This window comes from Netta rufina (genome assembly GCF_964035555.1).
Source record: "Netta rufina genome assembly, chromosome: 1".
In the NCBI taxonomy this organism is placed as follows: Eukaryota; Metazoa; Chordata; class Aves; order Anseriformes; family Anatidae; genus Netta; species Netta rufina.
In genome coordinates this window covers 25,219,516-25,241,198 of record NC_140123.1, presented here as the reverse complement: position 1 = coordinate 25,241,198, position 21,683 = coordinate 25,219,516, and the positions used below count along the sequence as shown (strand labels likewise).

The 21,683-nt window shown below is 38.0% G+C and overlaps 1 protein-coding gene across 2 annotated transcripts in view; it reads left to right on the top strand.

Moving 5' to 3' along the window:
- The window catches only part of DCLK1 (doublecortin like kinase 1), a gene marked incomplete at both ends in the record, with an annotated part of 231,908 nt that extends 211,321 nt beyond the window's left edge, over positions 1 to 20,587 (top strand). Inside the window, 3 exons of one of the 2 annotated variants that reach the window (XM_084300968.1) lie at positions 5,089 to 5,202; positions 10,939 to 11,012; positions 20,423 to 20,480. In XM_084300968.1, the coding sequence (XP_084157094.1) occupies positions 5,089 to 5,202; positions 10,939 to 11,012; positions 20,423 to 20,480 (246 nt within the window). Of the gene's footprint in view, positions 1 to 5,088; positions 5,203 to 10,938; positions 11,013 to 20,422 lie in introns of both variants that reach the window. The other variant, XM_084300967.1, reaches the window with a different exon arrangement.
- Positions 20,588 to 21,683: the final 1,096 nt, after the last annotated feature.

The following is a 21,683-nucleotide window of genomic DNA, read 5'->3' as shown; positions in this document are numbered from 1 at the left end:
CTTTTGAATTCTCATACGTATCCTGCAGATATTTTTTCTGGAAGAAGAAGGGCTAGCGCTGGGACCAGTTCAGGAAAGCGCTTGAGCGCATTCCAAAGGTCGCTCCTATTTCAGGGATTCACACATGGAAATGCTTACTGTTAGCCACAAAATTAACTAGATTGCACTAAATTCCTAGTTCACTTCAGGAGAAATAAGAACATGGCTGAGATGAAACAGGTGCTTAAGTATGAAAAAGGATACTTCCCTTGAGTGGGTCTGAGGCACACATGACAGATAACCTAGCAATGAAAGGCTCCTTGTGTGCAGAGGCAGAATGACAGACTGCTGTCACATCCAACCTCTCATTCCAGTACTCTCATCCCCAGCTTGACTAGTTGTGAGTACAGCCTCCCTGTACCTCATTCCCAATTTCAGAACAAAGAATTAATATGCTTGTCCCTGTTTACAAAATATTCTGAGATACGTGTGTCCTGGGCAATTTTCTGCAATTTTCGTAAAATATTCTCCTTTGCAGAAGACAAATGGCACCTGGAGTTTTCACCTAACTCTCCACTTCCCCAGCCAACCTGCTTAAATTGCTCTCCATGGCATCAAATTCCGGGCTTTATTTTTCCTTTCTGTATTTCAGTTTTGGAACTATTCATATAATGGTAAACTTGAAGCTAAAACATTGGATAGGGCAGCTGGATTGAAAAGCAGGCATGTGTTTTCTTTGACAATTTTAAGAAACATTTTCTCTCTTTGATCAAACCTTTGATAGAAGTATTCTAACTGCTTACACTGTATAAAACCATTTTGTAGATTGTAAATAACCATTCCACTTTATAGCTGCTTACTATGTGATTACTTGGTAAATTGCTGAGATTCCTGGAATGTACTTTGACAGTTTCAATAGGAGCCAACCCTCATTTCAGTTTCAGTTTTTGCTATAAAAATAGCTGGAATCCTCTTGGAAACTGCAAAACTTGTTATGGTCAGAGTCAGACCAGTAAAGCAGTTCCTATGTCAATAATATCCCAGCTGTTTTCAATTCAAAAAACAAAACCTGAAAAGATGTTGGCTACTTGCCACTGCCACAGATGGAGATCTTGAATTCTAAATGCAATTCAGCAGCAGTCCTTTGCCCCCTCCATTTAGTTTATTTGGATTTGTCTCTCACATGCAGTACACTTAGACCTGGAAACAAATCCATCAGTTTATACTTCCCCTATTGGGACCCCAGTTCCTTCTTTTACCTGCTCAAATTCTGTGCAAACCCAAAGAATTTTAAGAAGGGCTGGAAGCTTGAGGTCTGGCATTTTAAACGTTGGGAACTTTATATAACCTGCAGTATACTAGTGGCAAGTTACGGGACAAATCTACTCAATTGTCTGAGTACTATGTATTTTCTTTTTTTTTTTTTTTTTTTTTTTTTTTGTACATCACTGAGCAGTGAATGCTGAAAGGGACTGATTGCATTCTGTAAATCCTTCTCTGTTAAAATAATCAATATAAAATGTGGTGTGCTGTTGCTGGAGGAGGAAGATGACACACCAGCTTCAAAAGAATTAGGGAAACTGTAGCCTTTATTCTCCTTAACCTTGTCTGCCTTGGAGATCTGTGTGAAAAAGAAATGAATAACCAAGAAGTAAATAGTAATAAACTTAACATTTGTAAGAAACTTAATTTAAAATGACATTTCGTATTCAGCAGCTGCTGTACTTTTGGTCACACCCTAGGACACTGCCCAGAGAAAAATCTCCGTGTAATCCCTAAAGGAAACAGCCAAAAAGCTTTTCCGGCACTTTTATTTGCTCTCATTTTCTGCTGGTATTTATATAATAACCTCTTCATTTGATGCATTCAGACCTGGGAAGTAAAACTCTTGTGACTGGCTTGTGAAGTGAATCTGAGTGCTTCAGGGCAGCAGGAGTCTGGGAATCCTGAACTTTGTTCATTCTTTTTAACACCCCTTTTTTTATGTCTTCTGCCATATAGAACACTGCAGATATGAAAACAGTATTTTTTAATTACTCAAATGATGCCAAGATCCTCTGCCGCATTTATTTATTTATTTACATGAATTCTTGCAAATAGAACATGAAAGGGATTTCGTGGAGCCTGATGAAAAAATAATAATAATTGGAAGATCCCAGGCACTTAACAGTGGCCACATGAAAACTTAAATTCTGGACCAGGCTTTTGAAATTGTCAAAGAATTTTGTCTTCACAGCTTCTGAAACATGCTCAGGAGAGCACTTCTTTCAGAGCATCAGCAGTCAGCATTCTCAGGAAATCATAACCCTTTGAAGTTCCCAGAATTGAGCACCAAAAATCACAAATCATCTTTAAAAGATCTTGTCCAGACTGCTACAGCTAAGATGAAATTCTGTGGCTGTAACCCACTGCAAGAAGTAGTTCATATTCCTAGAGGGTAACATAGGGGGAAGACAATTTTAACCTCTTTGAGGGCTTGCATCCTTCCCATCACAGTAACCCGATGAAATTCTTGTCAGGAATATTTAGCCTTTTCTCCAGTCCTACAACTTAACACTGCCGATTCTGCTGAATCTGGTGCGGTGATTTTTGTTTTCTTTATTTTTTATTTTTAACTTCCTGCCTTGTGTGTAGCTGTCATCTCTCACCCTTAATATCTATCTATTTTATTGTTGGTTGAAGTGATTCCAGGAGCCAGCAAAAACATATATTAGCTTGTTCACAAAGCACTTTGGAATTAAAAAAAAAATAAAATACATTTTAAAAAAGTAAACATCAGGTAGCACTGACAGTAGTTTGAAAATGTCAAAATGAAAGAGTGATGCCCATACATAGCTATGCTACATCCTAAACTGAGCTGAAAAATGTTTCATCTGAATGCTGGAGCCCCAAGTACACATCTCTGGCAGATTGCCACTGGAACAGAGGGTGTGGTGCTTCACCAGTAAAATATTACCACAGTCTTGGTAACTATTGTCCTCTCTGTAACTTAGCCTTTTGACAAGACAACATGAAACTTTGGCAGGCTTTCATTGTCAAGAAAGCCAAGAGAATGATTTCTTTTTTCCTTCAGTGAAGAAGAGCTCACTTTATAGACTTTCTTCTGGGAAAGGCAAGGTCAGCGGAAAGCAGCTTATTTTTAGGGGTCATATACCACCGAGCCAAGACTCCCCAGTGCTAGACAATAATCAGCTACTGGGTCACATTGTTTTGTTTTGTGTTCTGCAGCTGTGTGCACTTGACCATATTTTGCCAGCTGAGACGTTTTGTTAAGGGGTGAGTGAGGGATCTCTAAACACAAACTCCCCAAACTAAATAAATAACAAACCCAGACCAACCTCCCTAAAGTTCCCATATGCTCACAGGGATCATGATTTACTGCAACAACCGTGTAACTCTTTGTGTGCACTCAGAGTCGCTGTAAAGCCAGAAGAAGAAATGTCTGAAATCTCTCTATATTCTGCTCTTATCTCGTTTCCATGTTTTCTGCTAGAATTTTGCTTAAGTGGACTTTCAGGATCTTTCTCAATTGTTGATAGCTACACATACAAAGCAGTAATAGATGGATGCATATCAGGCCCCTGGATGACCAGGCACGTGATATCTTACATATTCTGTATATTCTGCATGTTGTTGTCTGAAATCCTGCTTATTCTGCTAGCAGGGAAGTGGTGCTTTTTGCACGGACACTCCTGCTGGTTCCCTCTTGCCCACTGAATCAGGCACAAAGACGTTTTTTTGCAGTTTCTTAGAAGCTCCTGTCTTGTTTTGGTCTTGAATTCAACCTGCTGACTTGTGCAAAACTGCAATCTCCATTCTTTTTGATGGGGTTCAGCTTCTGCATGGAGGCTGGCTGCATGCTTCGGTGCAGATAGACACTCCTGCTGCCAGGAGCAGGGGGTGTCAGCCAGGATGGGGCACCTCCAGAAGCTGCACAGCTTCAGGGCCAGAGCCCTCGCACAGCTGGCTGGCTGGGTGCACATGACAGGAGAACATGTGTCTGCCTGTACTTGGCCGTGTAGCCGTGTGTAACTTCTACCTCAGGTTTGCTCAAGCTGAGAACATGTGGTTTTTGGCAAAGAAGAAAAGGCCACCCACAGCTGACTCCAGGCCGCCTCTGCTGTCCTGCCCAGGCAGCACATACCTCTGCGTAGCAGATGCCCCAAACTGACCTGCGAGTGGTTTTTTATTTGTGATGTATTGTGGTGTTTATGAGGGCCTGTGTTCACCCACATAGCAGGCCTGGGCCAGGGCATGTCTCAGCTCCCATCTTGCCTGGATTTCCTCTCCCTGGGGCTCACTAAGCTGGAGCTGGAGCACTCGCACAACCCCACAATCCCAGGGCTTGTCACCTTTATGACTGGTAAACATAAGGTAGCACCAGAAGGGGTTCAAAAATTTAATAATGTAGAGTAATTCCCATAAATACCTACGGTGTGACTGGCTTGGGGAGGCCACGGGCACAAGGTATAAAGTGCCTTGCCTCAGGTTAGATTTTGACAAATACCCAGTGCGTGCTTGTATCAAGCTCCCTCAAAATTGAAAGCCTTCTACTCACATTGATACATAAAATCTTCCTTTCTTCTTGTATCAAAATATATAATTTAGTCAAAATACAGCAATTCTGAACTTGGTGTTTCACACAGCATTTGGAAATCTTTTCTGCACCCTACCACACCAGAAGCTTTGGGTTTCTGTAATCTCTTGGCTTCTTTCTACGTTTGAACTCATTATCTTCAAATGTATTTGATGAGTAAACAGAAGAATAAATTGGTCCTAGCTTATGCTTTGAAATATTAGTGTGCCTAAAAATAACCAGGCAATGGTTGTTAAGACCTGGTAGAAATAATAATAAAATATATTAAAATTATTTAATTAACATAACCTAAAGTTTGAGAGAAAAATGTTGCGTAAAGAAGAAGAGAGAGGCTCATTCATTATGTAATTCAGTGTTCATCCTATAAATACCAAGACAATGACTGACCCATATTTCATTACAAACTTTTTTTTTAAACTTCACTGTATTGACAGGTGCTATCAGAATCACTTGACAAAGCCTTTTTTTTGCCTTTTCTCTCTGAAGTTTTGTTTTGTTTTGTTTCTCTGCAGGATGATGGTCTTCCAGAGAATGAACATCAGCTATCAGTAGCTGGGAAGATAAAGAAGCATTTCAACACAGGCCCTAAACCGAACAGCACAGCAGCTGGAGTTTCTGTCATAGCAGTAAGCATCTGAAATACACAGCTGAAACACTTAAATATGTGCCCACAAGACTGTGTGTGTTTAGGACATGCCACCAAAAGAGAGAGTCAATCTTTAGATAGTTCAAACAATTAATATAAACATAGACTGATAACTCTGTACAATTTCTCCATTGATTCTCCTTGTGAGTCACATTGTTATTTAACATCCCTAGGAGATCTAACTGTATGCACACTTTCACATTCCGCCAGAAGATTGTTGGACCTAACTCCAATATAGATTCTACACTTTGAATTATGGTATCATGACATTTTACTTGGCAGCAGAATCTTCACATGGATTGGGGCAATACAGAGGTTGTAGCAGAAGGACAGCAGCACTTTACAATGAGTGAAAATTTCAGAACTGTAACAGAAAACCCGTATGGCAACCTGAGCTTCTCTTCTTTGAAGACACCAAAGAGAGCTATGATGACACACAGCTTGCTGAGATGTGCCACCTTCGTGGTTGATGTTAGTCTAGCCACTTCAGGTTTAGCTGAGCATTAACATGTTGCAATTACATGCCAAAGCCACACGCAGCTTGCAGCCTGCTTCCCCTATGGGCAGAGTGACTTAATTGGGTAGAGACTCAACAGAGTTTCTTGCTGCCTTCTGTCACACTGCAACTGCAGTCTTGACATTCCAGGTCATAATGTGTGGGAGCTTCTGAAACCAAACTTGACCAAAATTTTGGCCAAGCTTTACTGAAGTTTCAATGGCATCCTCCGCATAGTATACATCATATGCATTTGTATTTTTTGCCTGAAGATGAACATGTGTATTAGATATACATACACACAGAATATATTCAGTGTTTTATGAGCTTATTCATACTAATGCCATTAAATAGTAACGTGCACATCCTTTACATTTTTGATACATCTGCCTGTGTTTGTAAGCTTTTCTTTATTATTCATGGTAATGTTAATGCTCCAAATAGTCACTAAAAATAAGTGACACATAACCATTCCCATATCAGATTACTCAGTGTTCGTTCCCAGCTTCCATAAATTGCAGGTGGTGTGACTGCACATGTACACTTTCTTGTACTGTTTCCACTTTCATGTTTCTCAGCTCAGCCCCTCCAGTGGTGAGTTAAATCAGCATGAAGTAAACTCAGCTCAGCACATGCAATCTGGCTCACAGGTGTGAACTGTTTGTACAGCAGAATGGATACTCTCTCAAAGTTACTTGGTATAAGTACTTAAAATTTCAAGCTGTGCCTCTGTCATATTTTTCTTTACTCTTCCCAACCCTAAAATTCCTCAACATGGAAGCAAGTTGTTCCTCATGCTTTTCTTAGATTTTCTCAGTCATCGGCTAACATAGTCAGCTTTTTTATTTTTTTTTATTTTTTTTTATTTTCATTTTTAAGCAATAATACTGCAACAACTCTCCCACAACTAAAACATCACATACCCATTGCTCATCTGAACTGCAGGTATGTTCTGTATAGACTAGCTGAAACTGTGTTCCTTTCGAATGGACTGCCAGCACGCTTGTCCATGAGAACTACTGCTCAGATCCTCCATGCTAATGACTTCAAAGCTTAGAAGCAAGAAATGATGCCTCTGTCCTCATCCATCCGTCGCCTCTGTTATTTTTTAGTTTCCCCACCCTCCTCTTTTATTTTTTTCTTTGCCCTAGTTGCTCTGCCAAGGAATTGTTTACAGCAGTTTGACACTTGAGTAATGAAAAAGGCACTGTAGTGAATCTTTCCACTGCAGAACATTACAAATCAGGAAAAAAAGAAAGTTTGTTTATATTTTAATGGCTTTTATTTATTTTGTAGAGTTTGGAAATTTAACTAATTATTTTTAGTGATCATCTCTATGAGTGAGCATCATACTCTGGCATGATTAACCCTGCAGGTTGGCCTATAAAGTAGAAATATTAAGAATATTTTTACAAAATTCAAAAAGTGGTTTGATTAGCTTGTGTGAACTAATTTCTAAAATTCTGCAAGATAGGGGAAATTACAGACCTCTTCATGTTTTCATAATGATCCAAAAAGCTAGGTAATATTGATTTTAAAAATAAATTACCTTTAATAAGTAAAATAAAGCCAAAAGCAAGACAACAAAACCTTTAATTGTTGTTTCTGCATTTGAAAGTGTATGTAATATACATTTGGCATGCATGTCATTAGGGTTTTGCATTTGGGAGTCTTCCTTTTAACTGTGCAATATCAAATATCATAGAAGTAAATCTCATTAACTAAGCCTGCTCTGCGTTTAGAATTTTCAAAGTACATACAGATGCTGAAAAAAATGTTCAGCAATGAAGATGTGCACTAAGTATATTTTCTACAAAAATATTGTTTTATTGTTCCTGCCTGTATGTTTACTGTAACTTTTTGAGTGAGTGCTTGTGTATATAATATATAGAGATGCATTCTATATATTATGTAACACATCTGTGTCTGTCTGTGAAAATGTGTTAATATGTGCATATATTTATAGAGATTACTTAATAGTTATAAGTATTAGAATTATTTTGAGTTCTCTAACTCTATTTATGTACAGAGAGAGCTAATCTGTGGTATTTAGTTCTTAATTTGTCCTCACACTGGTATGATACTATATGCCTGTTTTCTTTTGTGGTAAGAAGTAACACACCTCAAAGATCTCGAGCAGTATTTATCATATGCACCAATTAAAACTCTAATACGAAAACTAAGCTTATAAGACTCTAATACAAAAACTGCATTCATAAGGATGTTTTTGTGGTCAGTTTGACTGGGAGGAAGTTTGAAGCCATGTGTTTTTTACGTATGTGTACTGTGGCTACTGCTTCCTTCAGCAATGTCCAAGTACATTGTATGGACTCCTTTTGCTCAGGTGTACGCTTGCTTTGTTGATGTAAAAGTTACCTCTGACCATTCAGGATGGAGACATCCTACAAGTTCTCACGCATGTGTCCAGACTTTAAGTTTGTCCACATTTGGAAGGATTTGGCCATTTGGACAAACTACCAGAATGAACGTGTTGTGCATGCCTAGGAAAGTAGCTCCTTTGCTGATGTAGGAGATGATTTCTCAAACAAAATTAACTGCACCGGCAAAGAGACTTTTCTGTTCGTACATTAATACTTCATTAAAAGTTCTGCCAGCATAACTATGTCAGTTGGGAAAAAATTCTCTTAAACCAACATAGCTTTGCCAGCAAAATTTTAATTGGAGAGCCAGCTTCTAAAACAGCAATAGAATTAACAAGTGCCTAAAAGACACTGCTTGCTGATGGGAGAGTATGTAGGAGAAAGATCTCTATACTTGCCCTGTTCTTAAACTCTTGTCATAAGCATTAACTACTGGTCACTGCAGAAGACAGGCTGCCAGGCTAGGTCCCCATTGGTCTGTGTCAGAATGGCCATGTTACTGCTAAGTACGTGCCAAAAGATTTGCAGGGTCAGGTTTCTCATACAGCTTATTTTGTACATCTGTGATGGTGTTTATAAAGACACTGCAGTAAATTCACAAAAACAGGCCTTCACTAAGTAGTCTTTTTCGAAATTTGGGACTGGAATTTTTCATTCAGTTCTTCAAGGATGTCATCCCATGTTTTATTTGGCCACTAAACAATAATCTGTGGCTGTACACTGTAGGTTTTAGTGGCAGTGTCTTAATGCCAAGAGCCAAAATCGTTTTTTTTCTTTTTTCTTTTCTTCTTTTTTTATTTTTATTTTTTAAAAGAATACTTTCACAATCCAGAGGTGTACCATAATTCTGTATATTAACTGAGCATCATTCAGTTTGTGTTCTCGTCTAAAATGTTAAAGCTTTGCCTGTATGTTGTCACTTATGTGCTTGTATTTTTGCCATTGTTAAGACAGAGGAAAAGACTAACGATAATGTAATGCTAAGGTTGTTTGAGGTCTCTGTCTTGGCAATGAGAGTAAATTCCAGCTGGAGACTCGCAGGAATGGAGTAGGACAGAAAAGGAAAAAAGCTATGCTGGAAGTTGATGCAGCTTTCTGCCTCTTGCAGGGGGCCAATGTCAGCTGGGGATGCCAAACTGGGGCTGCTGCCTGCAGCCAGGCAAGGGGAGGGCAGTGGATGGGTCATTGCCATGCCTTCCGCTGAGTATAAAACCAAATGACGACTTGCAAGTGGCATTTTTAAAAGGGGGATTTCTTGGGTGGTGTGGAAGAGAAGCCAAGTTCAGTCTGTTAGTTTTGCTTGGCTTAAAGATGAACCCGTGACTCAGATGTCACTTCCTATCCGTTGTTTGTGTTGTTCTGGGCTCAGTGTGTATCATCTGTTTTTTTAGTGGAATTATTTCCACACTGGCTAAATTGTTTGAACTCTTATTAGAAAGCTAAGTCCCCTGATTTTAGCTATCTTTTTGCTATCCGATTTTAGAGCGATCTTTTTGATCTACTTTTTAATAAAGCATCCCTTTTATATGTTTATATGCAGTATAGTATGTAGCCAGTAGATGGCAATAGCAGACCAGTGTAGTTAAGGCAACAGAAAATGAACTATAGGTACAAGGTTCTCATGTTTTAAACAGGAAACGTCCTGCATATAATTCTAATTAAGATGAAACAGGCATTGTTTTAACAAAAAAGGAATAAATTATCAAATTCCACACTTGCAATATAGTCATCAAGAAAAATTTAAATTTGCAGTTAGCTCGTAGCTACCCTTTAAGTAGTTCATAACCAGAAGCGTGTTGAACCATTTTCCTGAATTTAGAATTAGAAACTGTTCCCAGTGTAGGAAATATATGCCATGCTGAAGCACAAAATGGCCTTTTCTCTTCATAGGGCAAAATGTGAAAAGCATCACAACTTCCAGTTTTAAAGTGGGCAGAGTGTCTCCCTCAAGATATTTACCCCTAAAATCCTATTTAACTCAGCTAATGATGTCTCAACCGTTTGCTAGTGCAGCACCAGGAGGGTTAGAGAAAACAGCCTGTTTTCTTTGTTCCTATGCACATTATTCTGCTAACGATAAACTAAACTTCAAAGATCTATATTCCTTAAATAATACCTCGAGCACACTTTACTGGACACAATGTTAAGTTCATTTCCATTTTGACTTTAATTGGTGCAATTTTAAACCTAATAGTTTTGTACTGTTATCTTTTTGAGCATGAGGTGTAAGCTGAAATGATAAACAATGTTATTCATGGCTCTGAGTAGTCCTCTCCAAGGTTAACGCATTTTTAGAAATGAATTACCATGATTGATGGGGTATCAAAACCTGATTCTTTTCATCTTTACACATTCCATGATTATGAAGCAGTCTAATTTAAGCCTTGTGTAGTCTGTCTAGCCTGCTCCTTGTGATGGTTGCACTGCATTTTTTAGAAATTATTAAACCTCTCAGTTTAATTGCAAAAGATAATTTTCCATTACTGGTATGTGCAACTTAAAAGGGCACTTCTGTCTTCGGAGGTAACAAGATATTTGTCAGACTTTTAAATGAATGCATTATGCATTAAGTAACCTATTTCGCAAACTCCATTTTAGCTTGAATAAATTGGCTTCTAATTTAGGAAGACAGACTCTAAAGTTAGTATCTTTTCCTTTTGTTTCTTTACTTCTTTCTTTTCTTTCTCGTCTCCGGTACATAGCTTTAGGATGCTAGATAAGTGCCTTCTGAAAGTGAAAACAGTAAATATTGCACTTAAATAAGGAACGGCTTGCTCTGGAGTCTTAATTCTTTAGCCTAATGTCGATCCACTGAGTTGCCCCGTTTCTCTCTGCTCAGCTGGACCACGGGTTTACCATCAAGAGATCAGGGTCTTTGGACTACTACCAACAACCAGGAATGTATTGGATAAGGTATGAGATGGTGCAGCGCCAACAGTCAGTGTTTCCATGGCAACGTGCTGGCAGTCTCCATTAACCAGTTCCTTCGGTGGATAAACATGCTTTTTGATTTGTTCTCCGGTCCATACGCTGCTTTTATCGGTTTCGTTTGAATCTCGGTTGAGATGCCACACACCTCCCCCCTCCCCATTCCCTCTCTTCACCCATCCCTCACACCCACATCGCCAGCTTTCTCTCCATCGCACATGCTCAGTCTCAGTTCCCCTTCTAGTTAAAAGGACAGTGTATATAGAAACCCTTCCAGATATGCTGGGGTGTGCCCCCCCCTCCTATTGCTTCTTAAGGCATCCGCTTCCTGCCTGCTCCTGCCTCTAAACGCACGGAGCAGCAACAGGCTCTCAGCATATATATTTTCCTCCTTTTTTTCCATGCGAGATGTGGAGCTATATACTGTCGTTTTAAACCCACTGAACACAATCCTTACCTTAGATGGAACAATGCATTTGCAGAACGTAGTACGTAGAAACTCTCCCAAGTTCAATGAAATACAATGCATTGTATGTGCTGGTAAGCTTGTGTTTCTAACGATGCATTCTTTCTATTTTGTGTTTAAAACCCTTCTGATACCTATTTCTTTTTCTTTGATTTTTTTTTTAATATTGCATGAGTCTTTTTAATATATTTTTTCTTCATTGTGTAACTGTGCCAGGGTTGTCGTTAGCTGGCTGTATGACAAAATGGGTCTCTGGGTGGGAGGGGGTTATTTTGGAGCGGGGGCAAGGAGGGATCCTGTTCTGATAGCCCACACGAGGCCCACACACCTCCTCAATCAATCAAGGGCCCTGCAGTTTCCATCAAGTGGTTATTTGCTGGCTTTTTTCCTCATTATTACTCACAAGACCTGGGTTTTGATAGCTAAGGAGATTTTTATAAGTTTCTTACGAAAGCTGAGTTTTCTAACACTGTAATGATTCCAGCCTTTAAAAACTCGTCTGTGAGGTATTTGGAAAAAATCAGCAAATTAACCACATTGGCGAAACAGCAGAGCTGATCACTGCAAGTGTTCCAGTGAAGCAAAATTCCACCCCTGGATCATTTCACTGAGTGCATGGATCGGGCTGCAGCACAGTTTCCATAAAACCTAGCAGTTCCCTGAGCGCACACTGAGGATTAAGTAGATTGTGATATGGATGTTCTGGGGAAAGAAAAAAAAAATCCTACTTCTCAGCCAAGAAGTAGAAAAGTAGTTCCCATCCATCATTTAAACACTGGCTGGCAGGAATTGAGCAACTCTTCCACTCCGAGTGTTTGAATGTGTAGCAGTACCTGTAATTCTAGCCTACCGCACTTGTCTTCATGGCTATAACCTTCTGCAACCTGAAAAAAAATAATAGGAAAACATGCTTTGTCTGTTTTGTCCCTTGGCATCATTCTTCCCAGGCTCCAGTCCTGTAACACAGCTAAGTGAGGAGACAGCAGCACAGCAGCTGTGCTTTTTGGTTTTGCTCTTGAAGAAGGGGAGAATGGGTCCTGAGTGCCCAGCTTCAGCCAAGTGTGATAGTATTAAAAGCATTTATCTTTTCCACTTCCTAAGGAAAGATGGCATTTTGTGTCAGGCAGGACTTTGTCAAATAGCTGCAAACGTAATGCCTTTTCTGTAAAACAGAGGAAAGCTCACAAGAGCTTCATCACTGATTTATCTTCTCATAGTATAATTGCTACCCATGATCAGTTTACACTCCTTTTCTGCTTTGCTACTTTTTATTTAGCTCCTCCCCCGTCCCTCTCCACCAAAATAAATACATTTAAAATCTGTCTTTCCATTTGTTATATAGAGTATTGGATTTTTTTATTTTTTTTTTAAATCCAGCTTCAGGGAGAGCAGACAACCAGAAAGGAGCCTGTGCTAGAGACCCGTCTCAGATTGGCCTTGACTCAGTTTAACTGCACAGCCCAGATTTTGAAACAAACCATATGCATTTTGTAGAGGTAGAGGGAAAGACTCCAATCCTGCAACTTGGTAAATAAATAAACTCTATAAAAATAATAATAAAAAAAGGCCATTTGACTAAAGCACTAGTAATGGCTGCCATCAGCATACAAAATGACACATCCCTGAATAATGGGCTGGAGCAGATGGGCGATAATCTCCCGTATTCATACATAAACTGCTCTGTTTTCCAGCTGGGGGCAGTAACAACAATGTTTATAATTAGTGCTTTCTAAACAGTGCACCTAGTGTGCAAAGGCAAATTGGGAGAGCAGGGCTCATAGGCGTAATTAGGAAATGCTATAACAGGGGTAGCTTAGAACAAGCCCTGGTCTGTATTTGTTCCTCTTTCATCTCCAAAAAACAAGCAACTGCTGTAGTGACCAGCATTTTAGTATAAATAAAACCATTTTCGATTTAGCAATTGTTTACTTTTAGTGGTAACTGCGAGCACAAATGCAAAGCATATGAAAGGTTCATCAATTTCGATCTATAAAACAGTTAATTTGTCACAGGCCCATGAAAATTAACCTGAATTCACAAGTACAGCGAAAATGAAAGCAGGTCCCAAGGAAAATGTAATGCTCCCTTTGTTAGTGTTAAACTATTCATTTCTTCTCCGCTCCTTTGATCATTTTCATCCCTAGTTTCTAGCAGTCTTCTAAAATATCTTTTTAAATAGCACTATTTCCTCCTTCAATCAACCAGAAAACCTTTTCCTTTCTCTACCTAAGACTTTCCTATTCAAAGTGCCTCTAAATCCTAATTTTCCAACTGCTCATTTTGCATCCTGTTTTATTTCTTGTCAGGAAGATAATATGTGCAAGTGTTTTAAGTGACAGGACTTTTTCGAGGTACTAAAATGCAACAAACCTTATGCCCAGTAATAGTTGTTGTAGCCAGTATAAAATACAATGGATAGAAAACCTTTCAATATTCCTCCAATATAAGGAGCAAACAAACAAACAAACAAACAAACAAAAAATACAGGGGCCAAATCACTGAAATCACTTAGACCCAAAGATGATAGGTTTGGTCGAGGCTATTCTTGATAGCCAGGAAAGGCAGCCTGGGGGTAGGTGGATTCTGCCTATGGTGCATTCCCATGTTCATTCACCCTAAATTACCAATGCCAACTCAAGTTAAAGACAGCAGAGATCACCCATTTCTCATCTCTGAGAAGTATTATGTTTGGGATTGTTTTTTCCGCCAAAGTCAACCTGTTTGCTAATAGGTTAATTTCCAGAAGGGTCAAAAGCAATATATTAATCTACAATTTTCCTTCTGCTGGAACTTAGCACAAAAAATGACCACACAAAGTGACCACAAAAAATCCAAATGGATAGGTTGGCCCCCCATTGTCCTTTAGAAATGTCTAGATTTACTTTCTTATGAGGAACTTTTCTTTATAATCTTCTTAATGGAGGCTTTTAACATTTTTGTGGCTCAAGTTTTTTGGCCTTTTTCTAACTAAACCAGAATATTAAGAGTGAAAGTATTTCAAGCCTTACTTCCCTTTTGCCCCAAGTGTTGCAATGGCCAGAACTTAGCCTTCTTCAGCTACATTACCAACTCTTGCCAGTGGCAGCACATTTTGAAGACAATATTTTGCATAACTTGCCAATGTTTTCTTTGACACTGCCTAAATTTCCTTACTGGTTCTGGTTTATGTCTGAATCTTAACACGTTTTTAATCTGCTACTGCCAACATGGCCATTTTCTGCCTATTTGGGCGGCTTCAGAATATGAAGAGAACACCAGAGTGGGTGTATCTAATATAAAGTATTTGTATAAAATATTAGTATATCTAAGATAAGTATAAAAAGTTAATGTATATTATTTTTGATTTATCTACAGACATGTAAAAAACTAAAGGAGTAAAATAAAACCCAGGAAAAGTCATTAAGTCATTATGGGAAAGTCATTAATTAGCTAAATAATGACAATAGCAAGGACACCAGTTACACATATGTGTAATGAAATCATCAATCCTGTTGATAACGAATTCATAAAATACTGGATTTTTAAAGTACAGTTCTCTCTGTCCCAGTTTTAAAAAGTATCTGAATAGCTCATTTGAAAATCCTTCATTCCAGTTTGTGTTTGGTACCTAATTCCCAGTACTTTGCATCTGTCAAGTTACTTACACCTGTCCCAAGTGGATACGGTACACTTTCAAGTCAAAAGGTAAAGGCAAATGTCTTGACAGTGGGCAGAGTGGTTGGGAATTAGGCTTGCTATCTGCAAAGTGCCATTTTAAATGCAGTAAAACCCTCTGTAAACTTAATACTGGTGAAAACAGACAAACATCTAAACTCATTTAAAATCTCTTCTCCTGCTCTTTGACTAAGAAAACCACAACTGAGTTACAAACTATAAATAAAATTCACCCATGCAAACAACTTGGCACTAAGTCTCTTCCACGTGTAATTGAAACCAGCTGAGGAATTGTGTCTCCAAAAAGGGGGGATGTCAAAGAGTAAACACAGGCTTAAATATGGCAATATGAATTCAGCAGTTATACATGTGGAATACTTATCTTTGTATTCACTCACCAATACTGTATGAAGCATACATCAAATTGATTTGATTTTCTTTCTTTTTTACGTTTGTGTTAGCAAAATTCCATGCCCGAAGTTACATGGTGCACTAAAGCACTGGCCTTTTGCATTTGGAGGTCTAGGTTCAAATCCACTCGATGGATTTGTCCCCTCGATGTGGTCATTTGCACGTCTCCAAATCACCATGTAACTTGACTTAGTTATGGCTTGTGCTTGAGGGGCTAAAAATAAATGTCTTTCACTCCTGGACTGAAGTGCTTGCAAACTTTGTAGCACTCTCCAAGAAGTGTCTGGAATCATGAATCAATCATACTTATATGTATATATATATATATATACACACACATATATATATAACCTGAGAAGCCAATGGAAAACAATATAAAAAGGACAGACTGAAAGGGTGCCTGGCGTGCCCTCATGCCCTTGCATTGTAAAGCTGCTGCTATTGCTTAATGGTCATTTTTACAGACCGGAAATCTGCCGTTACATATCTCAATGTATCAAGGTCACCAGCCAGAAGCTTAAGGAAATAGGATAAAATTATGTCGGAGTGAGCATTTAAACACATCTATGCACATATGTGTATATAAAAGAATGCGTGGGAAGATAAAGACCAATGTTTCAATGCATATGTCTATTTAATTCCACACACTAACAAAGCATCACAAAAATTACAGACAAATTGCAAATATGTTCCTGCAGAACGAAAACAAGTGAAGGGAAGGGTTCTTAGATTAATGCATGAACAGCTGCATCCCCAGTTCAGTCTCCTAGCTGGTATGAATAATGGATGGGCTAAGAGGCAAAATGCAACAATAATGTTCTTTTATTAATGAAATGAATATATATCTGTATTTGGTAGCCAGCAGTAAATTAAGACAAGTGAAAAGAAAAACAGGCACTGCTTGCTTCATAAAATGCTGTTACTTCAATCCAATAATTACTGACCTGACAGAAAATATCTCCCCACAGCTAAAATAAGGTGCTTCCTTCTGCAAATCCCACATATATATCAAAGCAGCTGTAGTTTTTGAATGTCTGTTCATAAACACAGACTTCCACATCTTCCAAGAGTAAAAGAATTTGTATGGATCAGGAGTCCTGCAACATCATGAATTAGAGATCAGGAAAATGATGTTCCCTATGGTAAAATCCTAGAAACTTACTATATAGATGACATATTACTATATAGATGGCAGAAACAATAATTTTAAAATCATGCTATATTACTTCAAATGAAATGTATTTCCCCCCAAAAAAAAAAAAAAAAAAAAAAAAAGGCTTGTTAACCATTTGGTACTGGGTGTCAGGATTAACAAATGTTGGTGCAAAATACATTAGTGCTTAATGAAGTGCTTCAGACCCATCAGCACCAAACTATTAAAGGCAATCCACTTATCTGCTACTGGATAAGAAGCTCTACATTTCCTCATATGGATTGTAAGAGGACAGCCACATAGCTTAAATAAGAACACCATACTTACATTTTAGTTGCCATTATTATCATATAGTGCTCAAAGTTCTCACTCTCTCACCTCAAGCTGAGAAAAAAATGTCAAAATGTGATAATGAAAATCTGGGCTTTGCAGCCCTCTGAAGCATAAGTGCACTTCAGATCCTCTTATTATTTATTGAAGGAGTAGCTTAAAGTAGAAATGCCCTGAAAATCCATAATGGACCAGTTCATGCACTGGTCAACCACCCAGCTGAATGATGAAATAATAAATCTATTAAGCCAAGACGATGCATATAAAAGGACTTGTTACCAAAATAGCAATGAGAATGAGAATGCTGATTTTGTAATATGTTCACATGCACAAGAGGGTACAGTAGGTGAGATGACTTAGAAAACACATGCAATCAATACTCTGAAGTATATTGCCACCTCCCCTGCATTGCAAAGCATTAATCTAGCATATTTTGAAATTGTTTGGAGGTAAAAAGTAACTGGCCTCATTAGAGGAAAAGTAACATCTGTGCAGAATGCAGAATGGCTATACTGAATGGCAGTATGATGGACACTGGAAATGCAAAATACCACTGTAACATTGGGTGAAATAAACCCATTCTTGCAAGTCCAGCAGGAATTGTGAGTGCTCTGTTTGTGTCCAGAACTGACCCATTTTGCAGTTCTGACGTGTTAAAACACAGATGTTAGAATACAATCCATGTATTTTTGATTTCATTAGATCAGTATTCCCTTTGACTCACACATTTTTGTGAACCTTGTTGGGTGAGAAAGGCACTGTCTCAGCACAAGAGAGTAAGCATATACTGCCACCAAGTCTGCCATGGCTTTATAGATAAAAGTCAATCAGATCAAATTCAAGGGAGACTTTAGGTAAAAATGTAAAGAAAAATAGTCTCAAAAATATCTCAGGAAGTTTCTGAAGGATTAAGAAGCCAAAAATACTTGGTCCTACAAACTGTAGCATAAAGTGCCTGATTAGGTAGAACCATCAGGGTTTTTTGCTTCTCTAACATTTTTGGTTGTTGAGGCAAGAAGTGCCTTTACATATGTTTAAACAAATAGCCCCCAAAGCTTCCTTAACAATAGTAGAAATGCAGTATCTGGGATTTTATTTTTAAAGGCATCTTTAAAATGATGTCATGATATTTAATTGTCTAACTAGTTTTGCAGTTTCACAATTTTGTCCTTAAAAAAAAACAACAAAACTCTAGGCTAAACTTTAAAAAGAATCTTTTATTTGAGAGTATTCACTTCTGTGTAACTTAATTTTAAATACTTTTTTTTTTTTTTTTTTTTTTTGCGTATACGTTTACCATTCCCATGTACCAGGCTTTAAAAATAAATTTTGAATTTAATACAAGCATTTTTATTTATTCGGCCAGAAATGTTTAACCTTCTCAGAGGAGAGTATCTATTACCACAGGATGATGTGATGTGGTTTAAACTTTAAATAAATGCTTATTTCCTGTAAGCATAAAAAAATCTTTTAAATGGAAATCTGTATTTTATAGAATGGTAATATATGCCATTCTTTTCAATTTTCACACAGAATTACATACTGTATGCAGTATATTCACTGTGTGTAAAAGATCTAGGTATTCTTCTGTTTCACATTAAAAAATAATCAAAAACTGAATTGGTTCAAGGCTGAGAAACATTGAAGGCATTGAAAATACTAATGAGAACTCTTAACCGAAAGATTAACAGTAAACAAAGAAACTCTCAGCAGATGATAAGTGTTGGATTTTGTAGCAATTATTTAAAATACAGGGATGAACTTATCAAAGTTAATTATTTTACCTGCTTAAAGTAGTGCTCTGTAGGTTCTGGACGCAGAAATAATAGTTCAGCAACTTAGCCTAACTAAATCCATTTGCTATAGTAGCTCTGTACTCTTGTCCATCTTTCTGTCTCTATTGCATCATTATTGAATGCTGATTGCATTATTTTAGAGCATGGATTGCTATAATGCTATTCTGCACTGGTATGATGGATTTAGTTTTCATTTTGTTCTCAAAAATATGTTGGCTATAAATGCATCTCTGCTCTCCTATGAGGCTCACACTATAACTGGTACATTTTCTAGAGAAATCAGTCATGTATATCTCAAGAGAAAACAATAAATCCTTTGAAGCAGAGTAACCTTTTGGCTGCATTTTTTTAGATGGAGATTTTCATACTAGGGAAAAAAATACTTTACAAGACTTAACAGTTAAACCTATTCAGTTCTCAAAGTTACCTTTGCCTGCAGTGCTATGACCAGATATTTGTTTCCATTTTGTGGGTCATCTTACTAGTCACCTGCCTTTTTCCTTTTTGCTTTTTCGTAAACAAATCATGGGTCATATTTTAAGAAATCAACCCTGCTTCAGAAAGCAGTTAACTATGTGTCAAAGTGCTCTTGCTGAATCAAGGCCATCCCGTTGAATTTGTAATTTTACAGTGCTTTCAGGGACTGCAGTCTAATGCCCTGTAATCAGGAAAATAGTGAAATCCAGTCTCATGTGTGAAGTCAGACTTGGACTGCCCTTACCTGGGTTGCAGTTTCACCTTGTAAATGTCCCAGACAAAGCAGAAGAAAGGTTGTGGCTAGAAGTTACAGCCATCTTATTAAGAATTGCATTTTCAACAGTAGCAGAAAATGATCCAAAAAATTAAAGCCCATCAAGTAAACATTCTCCTTCCCCGTTCTTGGATTTGCCCATCCATATCTGGACTCTAGATTAAAATTAGCAGACTATTTAATTTGATAGACCTTGGTTAACAGGAAGAGACAGGATGGTCAGGCTTAAATGGGTCTCTCCATCAGAGCTCTTCAGTGTTCTCCCTAAGAACATCCATTGAGTGGCATGAGGAGGTGTCAAAGAGCTGGGCTAGCTCCCCTCAGTGTTTGTTTTTCCTCTCTTGTCTGACAACTTCATCACAATCCATCTTTGTTAGCCAATTGCACTGATTTGAACATGGGTGAGTGTGTATCAACCTTCATTAGGTCAAATCAAAGACAAACGTATATCTCTGCCTTGCCTGTAGAAACAGATTTATACTTTGAGAAGGGTGGGGGGAAGGTCAGTTGGTATTTGGCTTGAAACCTGAATCTATTAAAGTATGAAATTAATAGCATCCAGAAGTAGAACATATGGCATCCATATATATGGTACTGTATCTACTTGATGATGTCACACTTACCTCTTAAGGTTTGGGAAATGCACTTTTTAAAGCATTTAGCTATGTTGTGGGCTAAACCTTTCAGACCTGACTGAATCAGAACAGGTTTAATTTGGTCTGAACATTTATTATCCCTGGTATTTCCAGGCCACATACAAACTCATGGTTTTCATTAGCTTTGCATTTCACACACAGCCTAATTTCATTTATTCTTATTTTATGCCCCTGCCAGACCACCGCTCTTGATAAGGAGAGGCAGGTTTTCCGACGAAGACGCAACCAGGATGTGAGGGGACGATACAAGGCACAGCAAGCTCCACCTGAACTCAACTCCGAATCGGAAGACTATTCACCAAGTTCATCCGAGACTGTTCGCTCACCTAATTCACCCTTTTAATAAAACACTTTTACTCAAAAGTCTTGGCTTTAACCCTTTGAGACCCTGAAAATCCTTCAGACCTGTGTGAGGTGATTACATCCGATCTATCCAGCACTACCTGCTGGGATGTTGGAACACAAAAGGGTGCTTACAGAATCTTTGTAAGAATAATTTCCTAATTGATTGAAATACTTGTTCTCTGTTTAGATTGCAACTTGCTGCTAACATGATCCTCAAAGGGTTAAGGCTGTTTTGCTTTTTTATTTCAAGATAGAAGCAGTGAATGTTTTCATCAGTGAAGCTAGGAACTGCAGTATGTAATTTTAGCACATGTTAACCCTCTGAGTAAATGATCAACTTAAATCTTGACAGCCCACATTAGGGCTTTATTCTGGCTTTTTTGCTTTTATATGCACATATCTTTTATGGTACCCTAAAGTTCCTTGCTAGTTTCTGGCCAAAACAATATTAAACACACTCTTGCTTACAAGCTTTAAAAATGAAAATAAAGTGAAATCAACAGTATCTTCCACTGCAGCTCATTCTAAACCTGCATTATACGTCCATAGAAAATTGACTGTTTTTGGAAGATACTGTGCAGAATAAATGGGAAATTCAGTTCAGGGCAGCCTCAAAGTTTACAGAAGATGACATGATGATGGCCACAAAAGGTTGCTTCCATATTGTTTACTACTAATGACAATGCAGTGTCTTGGGAAATGGCTTGAGGATACGTTCTGTCATGTAATGGTATGTAATGATCTGGCTCAGAAGTTCCTGGATCCTTTGCCTCACATTCAAAAACGTACAGACATCCTCTCAGCATTATCTGATTGTTCCATAGATAGCCACAGTTATTGATGTGGCAAGAGTTAAAGATTAAAATTGAGAATTACCCTTAAAATAGCTAGATTATTTCTAAATTGGGGAAGACAAAGTCATTTAATATATATGTAAAGCCTAACCTGCATTAGTGAAAGTTTTGTCTGAGAGTGGATAAACTAAAAGACTCACCAGTTATATTTGTAATATTTCATAAAATGGGCATTTACACAGAATATACATATTTTCCATTTGTTAAAACCTTAATATAGCATTATAGCATTTAACTATA